Source organism: Babesia bigemina, assembly GCF_000981445.1.
Source record: "Babesia bigemina genome assembly Bbig001, chromosome : IV".
In the NCBI taxonomy this organism is placed as follows: domain Eukaryota; phylum Apicomplexa; class Aconoidasida; order Piroplasmida; family Babesiidae; genus Babesia; species Babesia bigemina.
The window spans coordinates 229324-245030 of NC_027219.1; the positions used below are offsets into that span (position 1 = coordinate 229324).

At 50.3% G+C, this 15707-nt stretch overlaps 9 protein-coding genes across 9 annotated transcripts; 5 read left to right on the forward strand and 4 right to left on the reverse strand.

The window, feature by feature from the left end:
• Nucleotides 1-203: 203 nt before the first annotated feature.
• On the forward strand, nt 204-1724 carry BBBOND_0400920 (seryl-tRNA synthetase, putative; the record flags this gene model as incomplete). Its single annotated transcript, XM_012914332.1, has 1 exon — nt 204-1724. The coding sequence occupies one exon, from the start codon at nt 204-206 to the stop codon at nt 1722-1724; it is 1521 nt and encodes a 506-aa protein (XP_012769786.1).
• A 121-nt stretch (nt 1725-1845) lies between these two features.
• On the reverse strand, nt 1846-3334 carry BBBOND_0400930 (RNA 3'-terminal phosphate cyclase, putative; the record flags this gene model as incomplete). Its single annotated transcript, XM_012914333.1, has 2 exons — nt 1846-2919; nt 3200-3334. 2 exons carry the CDS (start codon nt 3332-3334, stop codon nt 1846-1848), a joined length of 1209 nt encoding a protein of 402 aa, XP_012769787.1.
• Nucleotides 3335-3529: 195 nt separating this feature from the next.
• BBBOND_0400940 (hypothetical protein, conserved) lies at nt 3530-6282 on the reverse strand (the record flags this gene model as incomplete). The annotated part of the gene is made up of 3 exons (XM_012914334.1): nt 3530-5980; nt 6017-6167; nt 6203-6282. 3 exons carry the CDS (start codon nt 6280-6282, stop codon nt 3530-3532), a joined length of 2682 nt encoding a protein of 893 aa, XP_012769788.1.
• A 552-nt stretch (nt 6283-6834) lies between these two features.
• BBBOND_0400950 (hypothetical protein) lies at nt 6835-7014 on the forward strand (the record flags this gene model as incomplete). The annotated part of the gene is made up of 1 exon (XM_012914335.1): nt 6835-7014. The coding sequence occupies one exon, from the start codon at nt 6835-6837 to the stop codon at nt 7012-7014; it is 180 nt and encodes a 59-aa protein (XP_012769789.1).
• An 81-nt stretch (nt 7015-7095) lies between these two features.
• On the forward strand, nt 7096-9406 carry BBBOND_0400960 (succinate dehydrogenase alpha subunit, putative; the record flags this gene model as incomplete). Its single annotated transcript, XM_012914336.1, has 2 exons — nt 7096-7180; nt 7581-9406. The coding sequence occupies 2 exons, from the start codon at nt 7096-7098 to the stop codon at nt 9404-9406; spliced, it is 1911 nt and encodes a 636-aa protein (XP_012769790.1).
• Nucleotides 9407-10109: 703 nt separating this feature from the next.
• BBBOND_0400970 (hypothetical protein) lies at nt 10110-10292 on the reverse strand (the record flags this gene model as incomplete). The annotated part of the gene is made up of 1 exon (XM_012914337.1): nt 10110-10292. One exon carries the CDS (start codon nt 10290-10292, stop codon nt 10110-10112), a length of 183 nt encoding a protein of 60 aa, XP_012769791.1.
• Nucleotides 10293-10478: 186 nt separating this feature from the next.
• On the forward strand, nt 10479-10925 carry BBBOND_0400980 (hypothetical protein; the record flags this gene model as incomplete). Its single annotated transcript, XM_012914338.1, has 1 exon — nt 10479-10925. The coding sequence occupies one exon, from the start codon at nt 10479-10481 to the stop codon at nt 10923-10925; it is 447 nt and encodes a 148-aa protein (XP_012769792.1).
• Nucleotides 10926-11262: 337 nt separating this feature from the next.
• On the reverse strand, nt 11263-11792 carry BBBOND_0400990 (ribosomal protein L27, putative; the record flags this gene model as incomplete). The annotated part of the gene is made up of 3 exons (XM_012914339.1): nt 11263-11465; nt 11538-11682; nt 11739-11792. The coding sequence occupies 3 exons, from the start codon at nt 11790-11792 to the stop codon at nt 11263-11265; spliced, it is 402 nt and encodes a 133-aa protein (XP_012769793.1).
• Nucleotides 11793-11993: 201 nt separating this feature from the next.
• Nucleotides 11994-13745, forward strand: BBBOND_0401000 (dihydrolipoamide dehydrogenase, putative; the record flags this gene model as incomplete). Its single annotated transcript, XM_012914340.1, has 4 exons — nt 11994-12046; nt 12080-12254; nt 12506-12949; nt 12987-13745. 4 exons carry the CDS (start codon nt 11994-11996, stop codon nt 13743-13745), a joined length of 1431 nt encoding a protein of 476 aa, XP_012769794.1.
• Nucleotides 13746-15707: the final 1962 nt, after the last annotated feature.

Here is a 15707-nt window from a genome sequence, read left to right on the forward strand (position 1 = left end):
GTATCCGAAAGGCACTCGTTCTATAGTAGGCGCAAAGGCGCAGGTTCCGATGCAGATGTGCGACAAAATAAACCGTGGGTGTGTTGGTGCAACACGTTGTTACGGCGCACGGTTTCACGCCAAATCGCCTCACGGTGACCGGTAGGTCCTTCCTCTAACCGCACATTTTGCCACTCAATGAATTTGCGCATAACCTTGTAAAAATGGTTCTCGATATCAGGTACTTCCGCAACAGCAACCTTCTCCAGCTCCTGCGAGCTTCCGAGGTGCGCAGGTGTGTCGCCAACTCCATGGTCGACTCGGTCATCACGGCCGACGAAGAATGGAGGCAGGCGAACCACACTTACGAGCAGGCGAAGCGGAATTACAACGACATATCCAAGCGGATTGGGCTCGTTGTGTCCGGCAAGGCGCCGGCGGTTGACGCCGAAGGCAAGCCCGCTGACAAGGCCGAAATTATCAGCCAGCTCAAGAAGGAGGCCGAGAACCACAAGGAAGAGATTGCGCGCTTGCTGAACAAAGCGCACGATCTCAGCAAGACCCGAGATTCGCTCCTAAGGTGCGTAGGAAACATCGTTTCTGAGGACACCGTTCCCTCCGCGGACGAGGCGAACAACCTTACTGTGGCCCACTGGGAGCCCAGCAAGTACGGGTGGGAGCAGTTCATTGAGGCAAACAACATCCAAGAGTACCGTGATGTGGCCTGCAAGACGGTGGGTGAGCACAACGTAAAATTGCCGCCCTGGAACGTCATGAGCCACTGTGACGTGCTCATTAAGATTGGCGGCGTTAACCTGAAAAAGGGTGTGGAGATTGCCGGTCACCGGGGATACTACCTAATGGGGCCAGGATGCCTGCTCAACATGGCCCTTATACAGTACGGATTGGACTTCCTCAGCCGCAGGGGGTACCAACCCGTCATGCCACCCTACTTCATGAAGAAGGACGTCATGGGTCAGTGTGCTGAGCTTGCGGATTTCGAGGAGACGCTCTACTGCATACCTCCGCTCAGGGACGCGGATCGCAGCACCGCGAACGAGATGGCTGGTCAGCAGCAATCTGCTGGGGCGGCCAGGGACGAAGACTACGAGCGGGAAAAGCTGTTCCTCATCGCCACCAGCGAACAACCCATTGTGGCGCTCCACAGGAACGAAACCTACTCAATCAAGGAACTGCCACTGAAGTACGCGGGCGTGTCGACCTGCTTCAGAAGGGAGGCTGGTGCCCACGGTAGGGACCTAAGGGGCATCTTCCGTATACACCAGTTCCAGAAAATTGAGCAGTTCGTGGTGTGTGGAGCAGAAGACTCGTGGAAGCACCACGATGAAATGATCGGCGTTTCGAAGGAGTTTTACGAATCACTGAACCTGCCCTACAGGGTCGTATCGATCGTGGCCGGTGCGCTCAACAACGCCGCCGCGAAGAAGTACGACCTCGAGGCGTACTTCCCGGAGATGGGGGACTACCGTGAACTCGTGTCGTGCTCCAACTGCACCGACTATCAGTCATGCGACATCAACTCCAAATACTTCGAGAAGGACACCGCACAGAGGCAGTACTGCCACATGCTCAACGGGACGCTTGTTGCGTCCCAGCGCACTCTGTGCTGCATCCTCGAGAACTACCAGACTCCCAATGGTGTCATGGTGCCCAAAGCGCTGGTGCCCTACATGGGAGGCGTGGAATTCATCCCGTTCGTTGACGGCAAGACCGCTGCGGAATGAACGCAGGCAGCGAACCACTTTTAAGCGTACCTCACGCGTGCGAAAATGCGCGCATTTATTTGAAAGTTAACTAACAAGCACATACGTTTATAATGACACCTAATAAGGTTGAGAGACGATATTAAAACGTTTTGATTCCGCTGTTTTGGAAGCTGTTGCCCACGCATTTTAGCAGCACGCATTCCTCTTCCTGCACGAATTTGAACGTTACTCCGAGAAATTGCTTTATTTTCCGCAGGAACTCGATCGAATAACGGTTCAGTCGGCCCATGCGGAACGTCGACACCTGGTAGTCACCGGACATGGCCATGAAAACTAGCGGCAGGTGCTGATGGGTGGTGTCCAAGATGCCCTTCAAGCTGATCTCAGCAAGCAGGCGCCGGGCAACCGCCTCGCCTATGGCCTCGTGGCGCTCATGGATACTGGTAGCAGACTCCGTATTCGCTTCCGGCTTAGCACTGGCCTCGGTTTTGCGGTTGGCTATTTCCAGGATCTTGGAAAGGCTGGTGTTGGCGCTAATGGACGCCGCCTTGGCCCCCGTATCAGCATCCTTTAGTGGAACTGTGCTGTCTGACGTGTATACAACCGATGGCCCCTCTGCAATCAACGCCACCGATACATACGGGTTCCCAGCACCCTTGGGAGTTACCAGGTCGATGTAGACGTTGTCGCACACCTCATTCAGCACCCGCTTGCAACCAGTGATCACGTTTGTGCCGAGGCTTGGTTGCAGGCAGCGCACCACTACACTGCCGCGCACCTTCTTCACACAGCTCCACGTGGACATGTCCACAGGTGCGATCTTTACCAGTGGAGTGTTGGTAAAGACCACCTCGTAAGGCTCCTTGTACTTGAACTCTACAGAGCTGCAACCTATTTTGCGCAGCACGACCGTGGCGCTGGAGCAGAAACTCTCCAGGAGGCTGAAGCTGTTGACCATTTCCCAATCCACATCTTCGCCTTGACGGGTGAGTGTGATCCGAAACGGCTCAGATGAAAACACCGACAGGTATACGAGCGGCTCCAGGTAATACGACAGAGGAACCTGGCTCGAACACTGGAACTTCAAAGTCCCACCCACAATGCGACCCGGGTCAATGGTGACCTTCCCCTTCTCCACTTCTATACGCCCTCCCTGAGTTACCTTTGCCAGAAGCTCCAGCATTTGCGATTCATGTAACATGAGAACGCGATCCTGTGGCAGATGTGATTCGTCGAAACAAACATTAAGTGCACGCAACGAAAATACGACATCGTGGCACTGCCACTAGAGCCATATCGGCGATACACAAATCTACTAAATTAGCCTGTTTACATGGATGTCAATCGAATACACCTGCTGAAAACCGATATGAACTAACAGTCGTCATATGAATGAGATCTCTTCAAAGGCTGTTTATCAGAAGTGTGTCAGCAGGGCGTCGGTTGAGATCCAGCAGCTAACACAGCACACATCAGAGTGGACAGCCACTCACCTCACGTAGAGTGACCGAAGTATGCGATATAATGCTCAGGACCGCGACCATGCGCAGATAGGCGAAGGAATCCAGCTCCAGATGCTTCAAGAGCCGCTCCTTTGTCGCAAAGGTCTGGTCGCGCACGATTCCCATCTTGAATACGCGCCACCAGATCTCAGACGTATATTGCAATCATCGTGTAGCCTACCGAATCATTTTTGCCATGTAGCGGTCGCGTATGACCCCAGTGCCGCCGGAGGAGGGGAGTGCCGGGGCCTTACACCTGCACGTCGTCCGCGGTAAGACAGAAAAAAAATTAATGCTGTATGTTATATCGGAACACGCCGGCTACTGTGCGTATGTGCGGCGGTTGCGTACATAGTACAGCAGCAACGCCGCCTTCACGCGGTAGACGAGATCCTTGGCCAACTCGAAGTACTTAGGTGTAAAAATGGACTTGTAGGGATTGAAGCAGTGGCGCGGATATCGCAAATCGGAATAATAAATGTCCATGATGTCCTGGTTAATCGACAGCTCATCCTCCGGGTTCACGCGACGTATGGTCACCTCGTCAAATGTGCTCCAACTTGCGACGCGTTCCTTGAAGGCTTCCACGCACAGTGCCGTCTGCGGATCCACGTGAGGGCCTTCGAACATCGTGACGGCGATCTGGCTGTACAGCCGGTAGTGCGCTTCAAATGCATCCTCCAGGGAATCGCGGTCGAACACGCTAGTCACCTCCAAAACGCTGCCCATGAGCCTGAGGTGTTTCCCGTACTCACTTCTGCTGTATATACCTTCCTTGTGGAAGATCCAGTCCAGTTCGATAACCATGAAGTAAAGCGCGCAGTTGTTTTCCGCAAGCAGGCGGTAGTTGCAACCCATGTAGCGCTGGAATGCTTCCAGGTACGCAGCTCCAGCAGTCTCACCTTCTATAGGCGAGCTGCTTAAATGGCACGTGCGCAGCGTGTTGGAAATCAAATCGTCCGTGATCATCACGTAAACGTCCAAAACAAAATGAAGGCACATTCCTGCCATGAGCGTAGCCAGGCTGACACGGCACCCTGGGGAGGCAAACATGCTGTTACCCACCAGTATCTCGATGTACTTAGAGCAACTCAGCATCTGAAGGAGCAAAATCGATAGCTCCGTAAATTCCGTCACTAAGGAGTTTGCAAATTCAGACTCCGCCTGCGATGCCCCCGGGTCCGGTTCTGAAACAGCACGGCTATGAAGGACAGACGACCAGCTCTTAACTGAGTCGTTAGAATCCATTTCATATTGCTCGTGCTCATCCGATGTAGTGTGACGCGTTGATGTCGTTTCAGACATGCCGCAATATGGTTGAAATAGGTTGGCCCATGCACTGCGTACCCTATTGTAACAGCCGCCTTCCTCTTGAGGGTTCGAGTATCCCGAACGACCGCTGCTGTAAGAATATACATGTGCATCTGGTTCATACCTATGTCGGTTGAAATCATACATGCGATACGCTTTTCGCGTCACCTCGAACAATATTGGCGCCACCTTCAGCGTCAGGTTCAAACCGAAAATACCATGAGACAGTAGCAACAGCTGTTCCAAACAGTTAGCAATCTGAAAGTTCACGACTTGCAAAATGCGGTTCTTCTTTATCTCCTTCGCTAGGTGAGCTAGCTCGCGTTTGAATATTCCGTGGTGATACTTGAGGCTTCGCCTGAGTGAGTGGGCTCCCCCGTTCAGCTTTTGCTTGAGAAATGCACCTCGGTCAAGTGCAGGCATTAGCGATGGTAAGCAAGCATTCGTACATTCCTCGTATCCGAGATTGGTGAAAATCGAATCCACGAACATGAGGAAGTAGAACAGCGAAAAAATATCAAAACGAGCGCAGCCGTTGTTGTAGTTCAGCGCTATTTCAATGCAGTTGGCTGCCACCATGAACAGCAAGGTGGTGTCGTCTTCGGTAACGCTCTGCGCTTCGCGCTGCATATCAGCCGTACCTCCTCGGTCTACAAGGTTGAACAGAAACAGCAAACAACGCCTTACACCGGCCCCAGTCGTGGCGACGGCGTTCTGGAAAAAACGTGACAACAAATCCACTGCAATGAAAGGTACATTTATGTTAATGAACAGCACGTTGCAGACCTGGAATATCTTTCGTTTTATCATGGTGTAGTGACTGCGCCACCAAAACATCACGCTTGACTGGTCTGCAGATACGCAAAGCTGCGGATGGGGGATGGGTGGGGAGACACAAATACATCCATGAACCGATAGCAAACCTTTTGTGCATGTATTATGTCGATTGGAAGCCTCTGCAGCAGAACGATCGTCTGACTGCAAATTTGAATACCGCACACTGTCATACACTCCTGTACTGGCAATACTGCAACTGTATTCGCCGTCCTTACACGTTCGCGGGCCACAAAGGCTCTCACAACGAACGTACATTAGTGCGTTGTCGCCGAAACAGTCGATCAAGTTTTTCTTGAATTCCTTCTCAAGGGTGTCAACATTGCCGTAACATCTTCGCTTGGTAAGTCGGGTCGCAGTATATTTCCCGGGGCTTCGAGTAGCAACGTAATGGTTCATTTCAATTGATTTCCGCAATATCCGCACCAAGCTAATCCGACAAAGACTTAGGTTTAAATGGCGACGGGAAATGGAGCGCCTAACTGCACGTTTATGATGCGTCCCGACATTCAGCGCTTTTGGAGGTACTATCTTCATGCGATGGTCTGAAAGAGTCCTACAGTTGAGTTGACGCATCAGATGCTCGTACTGATGCCTCACGAGAATGCGATGTAGTCCGACGATATTCTGCCGCAAATATAGCGCTATGAATGCTCAACAAACCCGTGACTTGAGCAGCTCCGCGAATACCCCTCGAACGGTATTCAATTCCAGTGGGCGGTCCCGTGATGTATGGTTCGCTAAGAACTCCATCAAGACGGTCAGTATGAGGTCTGCGTCCTCGCAGTGCTTCAGGTGTTCAAGTGCGACGTCGCTGCGAAGGATGCATGACGTGCTCTAAACTCTTACATTGCAAGCCTCACATCGTGCAAATAGTGCAGGCAGAAGTAGCTCTTGTGCATGGCCAGCACCGACTCAGGACGAGCCATTATTCCGAAGCGCCGGTAACCAGCCGTACCCAGGGATTGGCTGCAAAAGGTTAGCAGCAACTGTAATATCAAGTTACATGTGGTTACTCATCGATGGCAGACCGTACACCCTACAACCTATAAGAGGTTGACGACCGCATCGATGCGCCGCCATCAGCAGCGTGTGAGCGTTATCAATGCCGGTAGGAGCGATATGTAGAGCCGCAGAACAACGGGCCTTCGATGCATTTCACGCCGTGAGAGACCCTGCAGCTCGCTCATACGTTATGAACTGCCTTAGAGGTACTTGTAGAACACACACGTGTGTGGAAATCGACTCGTACACACACATTTAAGCGAGAGGAAAATTCGGTCATCAACAGAGGCGAGAAAAAGCCGTTACGGCCACCAAAGATTTAAAAACCGTGACAGTAGACCCTACTAGATCATTGTAAGATATGTGACATCACGGACACGTCGATTTACGTATCCGTGAGGTTATTTGAATCCGGCAAATGTTACCCCGGAAAGCAGCAAGCCTTCCGGGGCATTTACGCGGGATTTCGCACACACATGGCCATTAATATCACACATAGCGTAACAAATACTTCACTGAATGCAACTAGTTCACAATTCAACTGTGGAAAGGAGGGGGTGGCTAAGACAACGCGAAGGACGCGGCAGCTGCCCTCCCTGCTGCCCATTACTTTACACGACCACATGGAGGCGTTCTCTCCGGAGGAAATTTTATAACGTCTAAAAGGAAAACGGCGATAACCCAATCCAAATTAAACCGATAAATCGCTGCCAGACAGCGACATAGGCCACTGCAAAATGTTCAAGGGCGCCGCTATTTTCAGACGGCTTGCGCCACACTCACGGCGTTTCTCTGCAGAATCGATCACGAAGCGAGTTGCTGGTAAGTGTACGTGCTGTGCGAAGGGTCATGGGCGGCCAACGTATTTATGTGCGCCTGCCTGGAGCAGGCCAATCACCGAAACCGTTGACAAAGACAGCCTGCTTACCTGACTGTTTCACATCAGTTGGTGTTTACAGTTGCGTATTTGTACGTGCAATCCGTTGGCCGTCGAATGGGGACGTGGTACTGCCTTTTAGGTTATCGGTTGCCGATAGAGGTGGCGTCGCAATACTGGCGTGCAGCAACACGCAGATGTGTTCATACGTGGCTCGTACAGAATACATTGCATGCTTATTAACGATGTGCGGCACCTATGTGGTCCATTATTAAGTGTTGTTCGTTGTGGAAACAGCTGTTTTCCACATCAGCACTTCCATGACAACGAATCACGATTTTGCAGGGCACAGCGTAGTGGAGCATTCATACGACGCAGTTGTGGTCGGTGCCGGCGGAGCTGGCCTCAGAGCTGCCCTCGAACTGAGCTCAAATGGATACAAAACGGCGTGCATTTCTAAGCTCTTCCCAACACGAAGCCACACTGTGGCCGCGCAGGGAGGCATCAACGCCGCGCTGGGTAACATGACGGAGGACGACTGGAGGTGGCACGCGTACGATACAGTCAAGGGCTCAGACTGGCTCGGTGACCAGGACGCAATTCATTACATGTGCAAACAGGCGCCGCAGGCTGTCATTGAATTGGAAAACTACGGGCTGCCGTTCAGTCGCACCGAAAGCGGTAAAATCTACCAAAGAGCGTTCGGAGGGCAGTCCCTCAAATTCGGAAAAGGGGGGCAGGCTTACAGATGCGCTGCTGCCGCGGACAGGACGGGGCACGCCATGTTGCATACGCTGTACGGTCAGTCGCTCGCCAAGAACTGCCAATTTTTCATCGAGTACTTCCTTCTTGACCTGCTGTACGAAAACGGCGCCGTAGTTGGCTGTGTTTGCATGCGCATGGCTAATGGCGAAATACACGTCTTCAAAAGCAACAACGTAGTCATGGCGACGGGGGGTTTCGGCAGATGCTACTTCAGCTGCACGTCGGCTCACATGTGCACTGGCGATGGAAACGCGGCGGTCGCACGTGCCGGGCTGCCCCTCCAAGATATGGAATTCGTTCAGTTCCACCCTACCGGCATTTACCCAGCAGGGTGTCTGATCACCGAAGGGTGCCGTGGAGAGGGAGGGATTCTGCGAAACAGTGAGGGAGAGCCCTTCATGAGCAGGTATGCACCCGTTGCAAAGGATCTCGCGTCTAGGGACGTTGTGTCGAGAGCAATGACGTGTGAGATACTAGAAGGCAGGGGTTGCGGCCCCAACAAAGACCACATCTACCTCGATCTAACACACCTCGGCGAAGACGTGTTCCGCGACAAGCTGCCGGGAATCACAGAGACGGCCAAAATCTTTGCCGGTGTCGACGCCAGAAAGCAATACATTCCTGTCCTCCCAACTGTACATTACAACATGGGAGGCATCCCCACAAACTGGAAGGCTCAAGCCATTGACCGGAGCGACAACACGGTACCCGGGCTGTATGCAGCGGGCGAAGCGGCGTGCGCATCTGTCCATGGAGCGAACAGGCTGGGTGCAAACAGCCTCCTTGACATCGTGGTGTTCGGTAAAAGGGCGGCACTCTCCGTCATTGAGGCCTGCACCCCGGGCGAGCAGAGTAAAGCCTCGCCGGTATGCGTGCGAGGCGCAGTAGAATCGACCATAGCCAAGATTACCAAGCTGTTCGCGAGCGGTAAGTGCAGCGGACCGAGCCACACACAACCTGCAGCCAAAAAAGACGGCATTCCCACCTCTGCGATCCGCCTGCATATGCAGAAAAGCATGCAAGACAATGTGGCCGTCTTCAGGGACGGCGAGCGCCTGAAAAGGGGAGTCGCGCTCCTCGAGGAGTGCTGTGACCAGTTCAAGGACGTAAAAATTACTGACACATCTCCGGCATTCAACACGGATCTGTACGAGACGCTTGAGCTGGAGAACCTCCTGACGCTGGCCATGCAAACCGTTGTGTCGGCTGAGGCCCGCAAGGAATCCAGGGGAGCTCATTCACGAGAGGACTACCCCGCCAGGGACGACGTGAACTGGCGCAAACACACCCTATCGTACATAGAGTCGCCGGAGTTCAAGAATGTCAAGCTGGCTTACCGCAGCGTCATAGATACAACGCTTGGCAGTGACATGGAAACCATTCCTCCGTTCGAAAGAACGTATTAATCACTGGGAACTGAGGCGTTTATGATGCCAGTGACCACAACTACGACCACAGATTTAAAGCTTGTATGGGTATGTTCACCGTGTTTTAATGTGCCCATTGCTGCGCTGAATAAGCTGTCACGACGATTCGCTATACCACATACAGAAGACGTTTCTTGCAGGTCGAGCACGGAAGCGTCACGTAATGAATCGGTGGCATGCCACAAATGAATTCAGGATTCTGGTAGACGGGTGCCCTGCTGTGAGAATCGTGAGTATGTGTTGGTTTCCGCCCGCGTTGCTACTGTATAAATTTTATTGCTGATTAAAAAAACTGCAGTGAGCATAAGCTCCCGGAATCCTACCATCCCCAGCCTGCCAGGGTGTAAAGCTGGACTCTCATGATACAACGGCTCTGTATACCGCGACAGCAAATACTTCGCCCATACCGCCTAAGTATCTCAGAAAGGACTAAATCCCCAAAAGATGTGTGCATAGGCCACATTTTGACGGGGTTCTGACGTGTAATGTTGTAATGCCGCGGGGCTCGGCTAATGCACGGGTGTGTAGTTTACGCTCCAATCGGTAGGCATTCACCGAGCTGAAAATTTGTTACGCTAATTAGTTCAATATATGTAGCCAAATTGTTAGTTGCCGTCCAAAGTGACAGCTGCCGACGCGGGATTCCGCGTATCTATGGCTCTATCTGGGGGGCCCCTGCTCCCTATGCTTTCGATATTAATATTAATGCGGTACAGGATTCATAAGCTGTCATGTAATATAGTGTAGGATTAAAATTGAAGTTGGGAGAACGCCTGGGATCTTTCGGTCGTGGTGGATCAACGGCCAATGTGCCCGGACACTGGGCATCGGCCACATTCTTCCCGCGGAGAATTGACAACGGCATTTCGTCTGCGGATGGCAGCCCCGCGTAAAGTATGAATTATATGCGCTACAGGGGCTGCGAAAGCCGCGTATTTGCCGTCCGTATCTCTGCAACGTTGCTGACCCTGCCGTGACCGAAGATTATCAATAATGAAGTAACACGAGTTGGCCCTTGTTGTAAATCGCATAATTATAAAACTTCAACAGGATGTCGGACAAGAAACCCACCGAGTCAGATGCGAACGGTGCATTGAATACGATTATAAACTTCCTTGGTATTGACTCCGGTAAACTGGTTGAGACATTGGGAAGCAAGATTGCGGATAGAATTAATAAAGGTGAAATTGATTATAATCAGGTGGTCGTCATCTGTGGTAACAAGATAGACTATTTGGTTGGAATCTATATCATTGTACCTATCATTGCCATCTTTGTCGTCGGCGCAATTTGCTTCGTCCTCCTAGCGCTGCTAAACATGGCCTTCAACGGCTTGGAGAATTTCCAGGATTGGGTTGAAGAGACATGGCAGAGCTTCAGTGACGAAGAGATCTTAATGAACAATGCATCCAAAGCAGCAACTGGTGGTTCCAATGTCGTAAACAAAGTAGTTTGGATTGGAGGCGGCTCCAACAGCGCAAACTCGCTTAGAGGATAGACCGCGGTAAATCCGATCGTATATTAAAATGGCCTTTAGAGAGGTACGTGAAACGCGAAACATTGCATAAAACGATCCGTATACACGGAGAGGACTGTAAAAACACAGAACATGCGAATGTGCACGAAAGGAATTGCGCATTCGACACCTCGTAAATCATACAAGCGGATTACTTCACTACGCCGTCAGGGGCCTCATCGTGGACTGGGCCCACGAAGCACGCATGAAGGCATAATACACGTGCCTACTGAAACATTATATTAATATACTGTAATATGTTAAATGTGTTCAATTGTTCATTTGAAACATATTGGACAGTGCAGGAGGTATGGCACTGTCACTTGTTAACTTTGTCGGCCTTGTCTGTCCATAATTTGCTCAATGTGTATAGCGTCGGCTCCATGAAGTAGCTTGTGGATTGCTGCTGAGACAGCATTGCGCGTTCAGCGACGAGGTCTAACACCGATACGCGGTGGTTTAGAATCTGCACGCGGCCACTCTTCACGGCGTATATGGTGTGGTCCCGGCCCATCTTCGTCCCTACGAAACGATGTAAAACAGTTAAAAAAAGTGCTGGCAGTAGTAAATAGCCGACTTAGGGTCAACACTCACCGATTCCGCACTTAAATTTTGCTCCGCGCTGCCGTACTATGATGTTGCCGACGAAGGCGAAGCTGTTGTGGCACTTTTTGATGCCCAGGAACTTAGGATTTGAATCTCGCCCATTCTTAGTGCTACCTGTGCCTGTTTTGTGTGCCTGTAAGTGGAATCTGCGCAGAAGATGACGTGAACCATCCGAACAGTAAAGCGTACCTTGCGCGCAAGCAGCTGGACGGCAGCGCCTGGACGCAGGACTGAGCCCGCCATCCGAAACAGACTGTTACATTGGTTAGCAATAAGACCAAGATTGCCAGGTGAATGTGCATTTAAATATATAATTCAAAAATATTAATCGCGTGGAATCGCGGGAGGGTTCGCACACCTTGCCATCGTGTCGCAAACCCTACCAAACAACTCAGTTGTTGACGTTCCTACCAAAAATTTTAGATTCTCAGGGGGAATTTGAAGATGATGAAAGGGCTGCGAAGAGTATCGAGGGGCTTCAGCTCTGCCGCTTACAAGTAAGATTCCACGTGTGGGAATATCATGTGCAGATACGACCTAGCGGTCATAGGCGGCGGTCCTGGAGGCTACACCACTGCTATAAAAGGAGCGCAGCATGGATTGAAGGTTGCTTGCATAGACAGAAGGAAGACGCTCGGCGGCACCTGTCTTAACGTCGGTTGCATCCCATCGAAGTGCCTGCTCAGCACATCACACAACTACCAGGTAAGAATGGCCGTGATACATCACTCGTTAGACGTGTCTACGACGTCGTATGTGAATACCTAACGTTGTCGACCCAAAGTAGCTAACCACGATCCCCGTGACTCACCAACGGAAAAATCGAGCGTTCACGGGCGATATCCGCATAATTGTTCGTACTATTTGCGTTGCGCAATGCAAATGTTGCCAATGTGTGAAGTAATTAATTGCATTTGCCAATATTACATTTACGGCGTAACGTCACCGCCATGCAGGTCGCACGCACGGGACTCACTGGAGTGAAATTGTCCGGAGTAGCCGTTAACCATGAAGAGATCATGTCCTCGAAGGCGAAGATCTTCAAGACTTTGGACGCAGGCATCAAGGGGCTTTTCAAAAAGAACGGAGTTGATTTTATCAGCGGACACGGAACACTCGTTGCCCCAAATGAAATACAAATTGAAGGAGGGGAGAAAGTAACGGCCAAAAACATCATCATCGCCACCGGATCTGAAGTGACCAGATTCCCCGGAGATTCGCTTAAAATAGACGGTAAACGTATTATCAGCTCCGATGAGGCGCTGATGCTGGACGAGGTGCCGAAGACGATGGTGGTCATTGGAGGAGGCGCCATCGGCCTTGAACTTGCATCGGTTTGGAGTCGTCTCGGAGCCAAGGTCACAATCGTAGAGTATGGCAACACGCTTTGCCAAGCCATGGTAAGCCCCAGCAACATCGAAACCAGCGCTTTTACAGGACCAAGACGTATCAGCGACCATTAAAAAGCTCATCGAAAAGCAGGGAATCGAGGTCTCTGTCAGCACGAAAGTGCTGGGAGGGGAAGCCAAGGAAGACTGCGCAGTAGTTACCGCCGAAAAGAACGGGCAGAAGATTGAGTTCAAAGGAGATGTGGTCCTTCTAGCCATGGGAAGGAGACCGTTCACAAGCAACCTCGGGCTGGAGAACCTGGGTATTAAAACTGAAAGGGGTTGTATAGTGGTTGACGATAAACTCAGAATCCCCAACCACCCAAACATCAGCGCCATCGGAGACGTCATTCCCGGGCCCATGCTAGCTCACAAGGCCGAAGAGGATGGATCAGTCGCCCTCGGCAACATTCTGGGGAAAGACCTTGGACACGTAAACTGGAATCACGTCCCCATGGTTATATACACGCATCCAGAGGTTGCAGGAGTTGGAAGCACCGAGCAATCTCTTAAGGCTGCCGGCGTGGCCTACAAGAAGGCCAGCTTCCCGTTCGCTGCCAACTCCAGGTCTAGAGTCGCCGGCGAAACTGACGGTTTCGTGAAAATATTGGCCGACAATGACAACAAGATACTCGGCGGTTGGATTATAGGACCACAAGCTAGCGAGCTAATAGGTCAAATCACCCTAATGATGGCTTGCGGACTCACCACCGTGGATGTTTCGAAGGTATGCTTTGCCCACCCAACGATCTCGGAGGCGCTCAAGGAGGCATGCATGGCCATACATCACAAGGCCACGCATTTATAATGACTTTTTACGCCGACGGAACCTGCAATAGGTCTACATTATCGTTCTCCTGATCAATCCTTAGTGGTGAGTTAACTCCCTGGAATCATGCAAGCGTATATACTGGCTTATCGGCTGAACTGCAGCGCACAAGTGTTTAGATAGCATATAGTATGCAAATGAGCGCAGGAGCACTGAGAAGTTGGACGTAATCGCGGATGAGATGGAAAAGAGCGAGGTCGTTGCCCAAGAAAGACCAATCAGCTAATAATTTAATGCTTGCCACTAAATACTACTCCCGCAGCGTGGTAAACTACTACCTTTGAAACATCCGCTGTGTATCAACCGCTTCTAGAAGACCTAGTGGAGGATCTACCAGCAGAAAGCCAAAGCGCATTAAAAATCAATGCGTTCGAGACGTCGGATCACAATCACATTGGAGGCATTTTTTCAAGCATAAAATTTTGAATGACCAATGACTTAATTTTATTCATGTAGCCTGCATATGATACTACATTTACATTCTGACTTCGTAACGCTAAGTAAGCTAAGTGCGCTCCGTGAGCCTTAAGAAGAGCACTGGGTTAACGAGCTGATCGTGAGGATGGAGTCGTTGAACCCGCACTCGTTACATTATGTGCGGCACGCATCACATTTGCGCGGTAACGATATATGAGAACGGGAATGCGGAGCACGAAGCGGCCAACGACGACACCAAAGACAGCGCATATTATATATGTATTGTGCTGCCATTTCCTGTAGTATCGACCTTCATCAACTAAACCAAGTGGTGCCACCATAGACGTGTTATTTGTACATAAATGGTTATGCAGGTTTTGTCAATATAGACAGTTGAAAGTGCATTGCCCTACGGCTCTCGCTCCTGATACATATTAGCTTCAAATACCGAGTACAATGCAATTACAGCAATTAAACATATTGCTAATGTAGTAGCGCTCATTATGGTCTAAGTATAATACATCGGTAGTACCACACAGATGTTTTCAATTCTCGCGGAACCCACATAACTTTGTTCCACTCAGCTCTCATAATCTCTATACTGCGTTACAATAACCATGCCACACGCAATATGAATCTATCAGCCCATGATTCCGAAAAATCAATGTGCACCAAGCGTGTTCATTCGTCAATATGCAGACAGGAGAACATACAGATTAATCAACGGGCTTTACCGTAAAGTTACATTAAAATGTTCAATGCGTGGCGGTAATATATAATTATCGTATGCTGCGATTTGGCAACAATGATGTCAGAAAGTCAGATATGTCCACTATCGATCGGGCTCCTGTCACAGCCTCGAATAGACGAGTTGATATGCAGCAAGGTACATTAGAGACCAAGCCGTTACAATACACAGCAGCAGTTGGAGGAATATTCGCCATTTTAGAGCTTCTTTAGCTGCAAATACAACTGTTTTTCAGTGTTTGACATGATTAGTTTTTCCTGGTCTGGCTAAGAGCTTGTAACCGTATTAAATACTCGGTGACTGTCTGCGATAGGAAATATTGAGCCATTGCTGCGCTGAATCAAACGAACACCCAGAGTACATGCGATAGATATCCACCCTTCTGAACTTGGTATACGCAGAATTGCCGTGCCAAGTATCTTAAGGCTTGGAGGAAGAGAAGAATGGCTTTACCAGATATCCAGAGCACGGCGTAAGTGACATTTCCAAAGACAATCACAAGTTTCTGCTTCATGTTTCCAGCTTGATGGTAACACCCTTATATTTATGTCTTCGAAATTAACTCCTGCAGGCGGCTTAGTTGAAGTGTGTACCGAAACAGTTCAATTGTAGCACAATTATCGGACCGTTTCCACAGCCCATAAAGCAATACAACTAATTTATATACACCTCTTAGCAGCACGAGTCAAGATCATCAATGCACGTATTATCGTGTGTCTGCAGTATTGACCTCAAATCAAAATGTGTAGGCGTTAGACACGTCAAAATCTTTGCTA